Source organism: Xenopus tropicalis, chromosome 2 (genome assembly GCF_000004195.4).
Source record: "Xenopus tropicalis strain Nigerian chromosome 2, UCB_Xtro_10.0, whole genome shotgun sequence".
In the NCBI taxonomy this organism is placed as follows: Eukaryota; Metazoa; Chordata; class Amphibia; order Anura; family Pipidae; genus Xenopus; species Xenopus tropicalis.
The window spans coordinates 155,556,249-155,566,038 of NC_030678.2; the positions used below are offsets into that span (position 1 = coordinate 155,556,249).

The 9,790-nt window shown below is 40.4% G+C and overlaps 1 protein-coding gene across 1 annotated transcript in view; it reads left to right on the forward strand.

Moving 5' to 3' along the window:
* Positions 1–8,764, forward strand: part of usp12 (ubiquitin specific peptidase 12) — a 30,606-nt gene extending 21,842 nt beyond the window's left edge. Inside the window, exons 4-9 of the mRNA XM_002941538.5 lie at positions 2,741–2,970; positions 3,610–3,686; positions 5,781–5,864; positions 6,330–6,527; positions 7,497–7,575; positions 8,260–8,764. Of these exons, the coding sequence (XP_002941584.2) occupies positions 2,741–2,970; positions 3,610–3,686; positions 5,781–5,864; positions 6,330–6,527; positions 7,497–7,575; positions 8,260–8,361 (770 nt within the window). The 3' untranslated portion in view covers positions 8,362–8,764. The remainder of the gene's footprint in view (positions 1–2,740; positions 2,971–3,609; positions 3,687–5,780; positions 5,865–6,329; positions 6,528–7,496; positions 7,576–8,259) is intronic.
* The last annotated feature ends 1,026 nt before the right edge of the window (positions 8,765–9,790 follow it).

Consider the following 9,790-nt stretch of genomic DNA (forward strand, 5'->3'; position numbering starts at 1 on the left):
ACAGCAGCTTCCCACTCTATTAAGATCTTAGTCCTATCTATAGCAAGGTGAATGTAGTTAAGAGCTGACAGGTGAATGTAGTTAAGAGATGGTGACTCCTGTGTTCCAGACCAATCCCTGCCTGCTGTTAGGGTAATGGCACATAAAGAGTTTTGCTGCCCTTGGGTATTGCGAGAAAAGGTGGAAGAAGGCGCATTTCGACATTTAACTGAATGTTAGTAAATGGGAATGTATTTTAAGGCAGTTTGTAGCCAACAGTAGTGCAGAATTCATGTGGACTACAAATCTCTTTGTGTGGCATTACCGTTAAAAGTGTTTGCTGTAAATGCCACTTTCTCATTCTAATGGGTTGTAAGGGAGGGATGGTGTTTTGATTGCTTCCCGCCGATCCATAGAGATGATTGGTCACATAAAGCATAAAGAGTAACTGAGCTGCTGCATTTGACAGGAAAGTAATTACACTGCAGCCAGGAAGCTGTCTGCAAAGCAGGAACATCAGAAACAGCTTTCCATTCATTATAAATGTAAATGACTTTACCGAATGCTACTCGTTAGTGCTTAGTATTACTCACTGGCTGATGCAAAAAGGTAAGCATTCAGTTTGCCCCAAATTCCTCATTAAAGGAAAAGGAAAGACACCCCCCTGTGATTGTAATGGCTTACCTCAGTGCTGTCCAACTGGCGGCCCGCGGGCCGCATGCGGCCCGCGACCCCCCTCTGTGTGGCCCCCCACCTGTCTGGCTGCTTTGATGGCTTACTCTTCTGTAAGCTTTAAATGGTATCAGTACTGTGATTAACTGCCCCCCTGCATGGTTCTCACCTCAGATTCAGGCTGTAATCAGGCTGTATTGTTTAAACATGTAATCCCCTGTGTTGTTCACACCTTTTAATCTCTGCATTGTTCACCCCCTGCAGTGTTCACACCTCAGGCTCAGGCTGTAATCACCCACATTGTTCCCCTGTTCACACTTCAGGAGCAGTAGAAACCCACAAATAATCCCTGCACACTACAAAAAGAACATATACTGAGGTGGTACTGCAATTAAAAAGTTTTTTAATATATAGTTATTGTGCAGACTGTAGGAGCAGTGCCAGCATTGTGTCACTGTAGGCTGCCTGTGTGTGCCATACAGACAGGCATCATAGGGCAAGCAGAGTATGGCACACACAGGCAGGGTAGGGAAATCAGAGTATGGCACACACAGGCCAAGTATGGCACAAACCAGCCAAGAATGGCAAACACAGTGAAAGTATGGCACACGCAGGCAGGGTAGGGAAGGCAGAGTATGGCACACACAGGCAGGGTAGGGAAGGCAGAGTATGGCACACACAGGCAGGGTAGGGAAGGCAGAGTATGGCACACACAGGCCAAGTATGGCACACAGGCAGGGTAGGGAAGGCAGAGTATGGCACACACAGGCAGGGTAGGGAAGGCAGAGTATGGCACACACAGGCAGGGTAGGGAAGGCAGAGTATGGCACACACAGGAAGGGTAGGGCAGGCAGAGTATGGCAGGTTTTTGCTGTACTACAACCATTAATATGGGTATGGTCATGTGATAACATGGGTGTGGTTTCAAGTGGGTGCGGTTTCAAAAAGGGGAGTGGTCAAAACTGGCTTCCATTATCGGCCCTCCACCACGTAGGTCAGAAAAATTCCGGCCCTCGGTAAAACAGAAGTTGGACAGCACTGGCTTACCTTATACGCGGGTTTGTGTTCCTGTTAGGAGAAATCCACACCAGCCTGGGTAGCTCTGAGTTGGAGACATAATGGAGCTGCTAATAGATGACAGGAATGGACAGGGAGATAGTGTGGAAGTACAGGATAGCGGTTTATACGGGTGAAGGTTCCAGCACCAAATATAAAATTCAGCCTTTAGAAGTTTTCAGCCTGGCACACTGCCACCCCCAAGGTTAAACTGCAGGAGGGTAGATATTTTATTCAGCTAGCTCTGTCACTTCATAGTGTCCTTTTTTAGTTATATAAATTATTATTTGTTTGCTAAGAAGTGTCTTAAAATACACTGCAAAGAGAGAGAGCAGAGGATTTCGATAAAGCATAGGACTTTGTGGCACAGAGGCATAAAGGGAATATGTGAATGCCACCTCCTTCTGGTTTTAGATGAAGATCAAAATGTTTTTTGTTTGGAAATGCTGTTTTAAACATATTCAAACAATGTCTCTTTCTGTTTTATCTTTCCGTAAACATTTATACATTTTTATTATGGCTCTAAAAGCAGTTAAATGGGGCAGCAGTGGTTAGCATTGCCTTGCAGTGCTGGGGACCTGGTTTCAATTGTAACAATATTGGGACCTTATACTGTAAGCTACACATTCCCTCTCTTTGCTGAGGACTGTCAGCCCTGTATAAAGATTGATAGTTATTGTAATAGCTGGGACAGTAAAATACTTAAAAAATCTTTCTCTAGAAACATTTTATAGTGCGTACAAGATATCCCCCATCTGCAAATAAACATGTATTTGTTTTAGTGGGTGCTGCCATCTCACTTACCAATGAGCAGAGAATCTATCTTTATAGACTGCATTATAAGCATCCCCAGTGGTGTTAAAGCCCATGCTTTTGTATATAATATACCAAAAATAGGTATTCCAGCAGTCGCACAGTGCATGTATGCAATGGAGTAATGTTTTTGTGCCCTGCTGTTTCCTGGTCAGTACAATTCACACAGAATGTTAAACCCTTATCCCAAATCACTTTTACCATGTGCTTTGCTTTCCAGAGCTGTTTGACAACTACATGCAACAGGACGCTCATGAATTTCTGAACTATCTGCTAAACACAATAGCCGATATTTTGCAAGAGGAGCGAAAGCAAGAGAAACAGAATGGAAGGATACCCAATGGTAACATTGACAATGAGAACAACAATAGCACACCTGATCCCACGTGGGTCCATGAGATCTTTCAGGGAACTCTGACGAACGAAACTCGATGTCTTACATGTGAAACGGTAATATAATTCATTTTCTGTTGTTCCTATCAGAACCTTAACCTTGATATGCTGTGTATTCCGGCTTAAGGCTGGTGTCCCACAGAATGGTTTCGTTGCCTGTGATAGATCTCTGCTTCCGCAGGCGACTAAACGCTCCGAAATGCCTTTCCAGACGCGCAAAGTTGCCTGCGGGAGGAAACTTTGTGTGACTTTGGATTACCAAAGCGATGTGAAATGCTTTCCACCAGCGGCTCCTATTGTTATCGGTGGAAAGGCATTTCCGAGTGGTAAGTCACCCGAGATAGCAGAGATCTATTGTGGGCAACAAAACCGCTCTGTGGGACATCAGCTTAAAAGTGCTGTCCAACTAGTTCCATGTAATCATCTTGAAATCAGTCAAACAGTATGCAGAATCTATGGTTGGCCATCATTCCATTTGCATCTGCAAAACAGCATATACTCTAAATTCCTTTATCCCCACATCCACCAATGCTGAGAGCATGATCTCTGTATCAGACTTATGTGCCGTATCAATAAACTGGATAAACTCTTTATTATAGAATAAGGGCATTTCTCCTGAATAATCTCTATCGTCATAATAAAATGGTGGTACAGTTCTAATTGTACAATTTGTTATTCTGTTACTTCACACTGCAGATAAGCAGCAAAGATGAGGATTTTTTAGATCTTTCTGTGGATGTGGAGCAGAACACATCAATCACTCATTGTTTAAGGTAACTGATAAGTTATTATACATTGTAATTGCTTTCTTGTAAAGGGGAAGTTAGCACTAACAAAGGTGCGAATAAGGGAGAGGTATACCTGGGAAGAGAAGCTGCACTCCGTGATGCATTTTTTGTTTGAAGGGGTTGCTCACATTTAAATTTAGCCTTTAGCATGATATACGGATTTTTAGAATTCATTTTGTTTTTTGTTCAGCAGCTTTCCAGTGTAGGATTTAAAAAGAAAACATGAGCTCATTGACTTGGGCTTATTTAAAAAAAAAAAGTTGCATTAACATCTGAATTTCCAGAAATAAATATTAATGCATTTTTTATTTTTACACAAACATACCCAGTTCCACAGATTAAAGGAAACCATTTTGCTACTCTCATGAGCTGTTTCCCAAGATCCCCTCTGCTGAGAGTGTAAGGCAACCCCTTCCCCCACTTTGGTTTATTGTAAAGTGATGGATTCCGGGACTCCGGATTCCCTCTGCTTTCCATGCTGGGTGGTGCACAGATTCTCCTGAAAGCAGAGGAACATCAATACCCAGAATTCATCACTAGTGCTAATCAGATATTTCCTATTTAGCCACAAAAATTGCTATACCCTTGGAGGGAATTTGCAGAGCACATTGAAGTCAATGGGTGTTTTTACACTTTTTCTCTCAAAAATGCTATGGGCATTTTTTGTCGCAGCAATTTTTTTTCATGCAAAAAATTATGGGGGTATATAGCAGTTTTTTTGCTGCAGTTTTAGAAAATATTTACACACAAATTCATACCTGGAGAAGAATTGTACTCGTCACTATCAGTCACTTTACAACACAAACAAGCTGAGGGAGGGGTTTGTTTACAGAGTCTGGGGGGAGGAGAACTGGCAAACACACTTAGCATGGTTTCTCTTCAATATGTAGAATCAGGTATGTCTGTGTAAAAAATAAAAATAAAATGTTTGTTTTTATTTCTAAAAGTTCAGATGGAATGGAATAAGCTCATGTCAAAATGGGGAGTATATTTATTTATTTATTTATTATATATGTCATGATGGGGAGTATATTTTCCCTTTATGCAGCTATCTGGTTATTAGGATCCAGTTTACCCTAGCAACCAGGCAGTGGTTTAAAACAGAGGCTGGAATATACACCATGAGATCCGCTCGTTTGGCGATGTCGCCAAGCGAGCGGATCTTCTCCCGATATCCCCCACCTACAGGTGGGCGATACCCGCTGTTCCCAGGGCCAAACGATCGAATTATAACAGCGGGTATAGGAAAAGTCGGTCCGGGGACCGCATGAACGAGCCGATGCGGTCCCCGATCCGACTAGATTTTCTAACCTGCCTGATCGAGATCTGGCCGATTTCAGGACAGATATCGGTTGGGCAGGCCCGTCGGGAGTGCCCATACACGGGCTGATTGGCTGCCGATTCGCAATATCGGCCCGTGTATGGGGACCTTATGAGAGAGCCTGAATAAAATCAAAGGTAATAAAAAGTGGCAATAAAATTGTAGCAATTATTTTTTTGGCTGCGAAGTCAGTGACCCCAATTTAAAACTTGTGGGAAATAAAGATAAAAAATTAAAGAGAAAGATTAAAAAACATGACAAGGTAAAGTTACAAAGAATAGGATGTTTTATAAAATACTAAAACTTCCCCTTTGATCCTTTATAGCTTTAGCTATTAGTTAAAAGTTCAGCCTAGTGCTGTCTTATGGCCTGTTTGTTTTTCCCTAGCCTCATCTGAGGGCATGGTCACACAGGGCGGATAAGCAGAGGCTGACAATCTGCCCATAGGCTTAAAAAACCTTTTCACTGGGCCTGCACCCAGAAGCATTGAATCCGCCCAGATGCATGCACACCCAGCAGATATCCACCAACTAATGCAAGACTTTTCCTTTGCTAGCTAAATAGTTTCATATAGGGTGCTTAGGTTTTTATGGCCCATAGGTAGCAAAAGCCCATATTTAGCCGACTGCAGCCTTCCAGTGTGACATAAACCTGAGTGTGTTAGTGTGAGTATATGCATCTATACAAATTCTTCTGCACCATTTAATGTGATTATTCCAGATCCTCATTAAAAATAATTTGTTTTTATTTTTTTGTAGGGGTTTTAGTAACACGGAAACACTTTGTAGTGAATATAAATATTACTGTGAAGAGTGTCGCAGTAAGCAGGAAGCACACAAAAGGTAATTTCTACGGCAAATGCAACGTGCCTGGGAATCTGACTACATATTATCTTAAATGGCTCTGAGTGTTCGTAAGTAAAATATAATGTACTGTTGCCCGGCACTGGTAAAAGTGTATTTGCTTCAGAAGAAGCTGGTGCTGAGCTGCAGTCTGCCATCTATTTACTATGAAAATCACACACCTCCCATCTGCCTTATACCATAGTAATAAAGAACTGCTCAGTAGCGCATTGTGGCTAAGGATAAAAATAAATACCTTGTAGTTTTATTTGTTCACCCATACAATCACATACTTTTCTGACATTTCCCACAAGCCAGGGATAAAAGGCTTTGTAGCCACGGCTGCCTTACCCATGTGGTATTCTTGAGCCCCGCCCGCACAGTCAGCAATCACTATATTATCTCAGATTTGCCAAATATGACAGAATTGTTATTTGTGTGTAACTGTTGTCTTTTTTCCCCAAGGATGAAAGTAAAAAAGCTGCCTATGATTTTAGCCCTCCACCTAAAGAGGTTCAAGTACATGGATCAACTGCATCGATATACAAAGCTCTCCTACAGAGTCGTCTTTCCTTTAGAGCTGCGGCTGTTTAACACATCAGGAGATGCCACCAACCCAGACAGAATGTATGACCTTGTAGCTGTGGTTGTGCATTGTGGAAGGTAATAATGCATTTTAGTGCCACAAATACTTGCTTTGTTAATTGTTAGAAAATGATTAATTAGCTAACATAGTTATATATACCAACCTCTTTTGTTACTCTGTGTCCCTTAAATTACTGTAAGATCCCTGTTTGTTAATAGCTAATTGCTTTTCTGTACAATTAAAGTAAGGATCAGGGATCGTTGAACCCCCAGATGGTACCATATGTCACCATGGAAGATTTGTGAGAATGCCAAACTAGATGTTCATTACTATCGTGAAGCTTGTTGACTTATTTAGATGGATGCACCAAATCCAGGATTTGGTTAGGGATTTAGCCCAATTTGTCCTTTTTCAGCAGAATTTGGATTTGTCCAAATCCATATGCCTGGCCGAACTGAATCCGAATCCCTAAAATCATGTGATTTTTGGGCACATAATCAAGGAAATGGAAAGTTTTTAACTGTGCCACTGCCCTTCCGTAGCCTAATTTTCAAATGCAAATAAGGATTCTGTTAAGTATTCAGCCAAATGGTTTCAGTGCATCTCTACTTATTTATCAGTTACCCTCTCTTGTTTGTTTCCTAGAATGTCATTCAGACCACTGACTGGTTGTTAGGGTATGTGGGACCTTAGCATCCAGCAGCTTACATTGCAAGAGCAGTGGGGCAAAAAGTTAAATAATGCAAAAATCACAAATAAAAACAATTCACTGCAAAGTGTATTAATATGTCTTTGTTGAACTACAAGTTATTTTCAACTGTTAAAACTGTTTTCCCTTCTCTGCAACTTTAACTGTAATTACTATTATCCTTTATATAGTACTGACATACAGAGAATATGCATCATTTCCATCAGCCCCACCAAGTGAAGCTTACAGACTTAGGTCCCTATCACATTCATACATGCCAGATAAATGGTGGGAAATGTGTAGTAATAGAGGTTGCTTGCTGAACTGCAAATATTTATTTCTACTTCTTTTTTAACAGTGGTCCAAATAGAGGACATTATATTGCAATAGTGAAGAGTCACGACTTTTGGCTGCTGTTCGATGATGATATTGTAGAGGTAAGTGACTTTACAAGGCTGTCCCAGTGGTAATTGAATCTCGGGGGGTTTATAGCTAGGGAAGCTTTAGTTTAGGATTAAATAGGTGCAGGAGTTTTAAAAACTCCTCATTTAATTGGGTTTATGTAGAAAAGGTGTATAAACACTGTCTGAACTTCCACATATAAACAATACTTGTACCATTAGCTAAAATCCCCACACAAGGTAACACACTTCCACTCCTGCCTTTCTCCATTGTAACGTGACCAATTCTGGGACTTGTACCTAAACGTTCAGCTATCACCAGATAGCGTTTATGCACCTTCTCTACATAAGACTAATGAATGAGACCATTTTAAAGAGGGAGGGGGGGGGTATATGGTCTAAAATGGCATGAAATTAATTGACAGTTGGTCATTTTAAACCTTGGAGCTCCAAGCCAGGATGGCTTCAACAGCATGTGCTCCTGGTCACATGAGAGCTGGCAATAGGACCTCAAGTATGTGCTACTCTGCATTTAATTAACAGGTACAGCCAATCAGGGGCAGTATATTGTGTAGTGTAGTTCAGGAGAGGGGATGGGGGAACAAATTCATTTTGTTCTCCTTTACTGTTGTGTACTTTTTGGTCAAACCCAGTAGCTAGCACTGTAGTGTGTTGTGCTAAACTCATGTCCCTCGTGCTTTTTGTCTTTATATCCTCTAGAAAATAGATGCACAAGCTATAGAGGAATTCTACGGGTTGACATCTGATATCTCTAAGAACTCTGAATCGGGATACATTCTCTTCTACCAGTCTCGAGACTGAATGAGAACTGTGACAGATACCTTCTGCCTCACCTTCTGCTAATGATAACTCGAAAAAGAATTTAGCACTGAAAAAAAAATAAATATATATCTATATATATATCTCTATATATATATATATATATATATATATATATATATATATATATATATATATATATATATATATATATATATATATATATATAAAAAAATAGGCAAAAAAATTCTGAAAAAAGAGGACAGCAAGGAGCTCAGGGGGCATTAGCGTAGTTTGCACACGCCGAAGCAAAGAACATGGATAAATAGGACAAAGAAATTTCATATCATGAAAACAGATTTATTTGCTCAGGTATCCGTTTCATCAGTGCTCCTAAGCAAAACCAGGAATGGCCATTTCCATTGGTGGATCCGACTTCTGGAAAGAAAGAAAGAGAGAGCATTCTTGTTTTTTTGGGTTTTTTTTTTTGCCAGCAATGACAAATACATGGCTGCCAAATGAAAGAACTCAAGCATACGTGTTTGCTACAAAGCGAATGGCAGGACACTCGTTCTCAAATGCTAGTAACTGAGCTAACTTTGGAAAAACACAAAAAAAAAATGGAATTGATATTTGCGCCCAGCAACCGCATTTGCCTTTGTTAAGGAGGACAAGGAGAATTGTTTAATGCGTTAAAGACATAGAAGCTGCGCAGTGTCTGTCTGATTGTGCAATGACGCTTGCAGTGCAGTGTTGTGTCACAAGGTTGGGAACAATGATTCTGGATGATCGTCTTTTATTCCCCTGTTATTTGGGGGTGCCGTTAGTCAAACTGTCAGACGTTCTATTTATTTGACCTGTAACAAATACTGTTTTTTTTGTTTTCTGCTATATTCTTTCCCAGATTTTATATATATATATATATATATATATATATATATATATATATATATAAACATTACTTTAGAAAAAGTATACTATTCACTAAATTAATTTAATATTTTCATGTATTTTATTTTGTAGAATAATTAACTTATTGGTCAAAAAATGCTGTTTAGAAGAGCATAGTCAGCAGTCATGATATGGAACCTGATATTGGTGTACAGTATAAAACACATAGATGTGTGTTGCTACAGGCAGTTAAAGGAACAGTAACCTTTAAAACAGCACGTGTTGATGCCGTTTCCAGCTCAGCAAAAACATTGCTCTCCAGCTCGCGCCAACGTTGCAACAACTCAAAGCTGAGCCCAGTGGCGGCTCCCCTGCTAAGGTGAGCGAAGGTGGTTCTACTCTTTTTCTGGTGGTGCTGTTGCTATTGTGTGTTTTTGTCCTCACTAAACTAAGAAACAACTCTACAACAATGCTGCAGGATAAAACCAATTTATCTTCTTCCAAAATAGAGTTCTGAAGCATCATTTGTAACGTGAGCATTACTCAGATGTGGTTCAACGCCATTGTATCCATCAAGGGA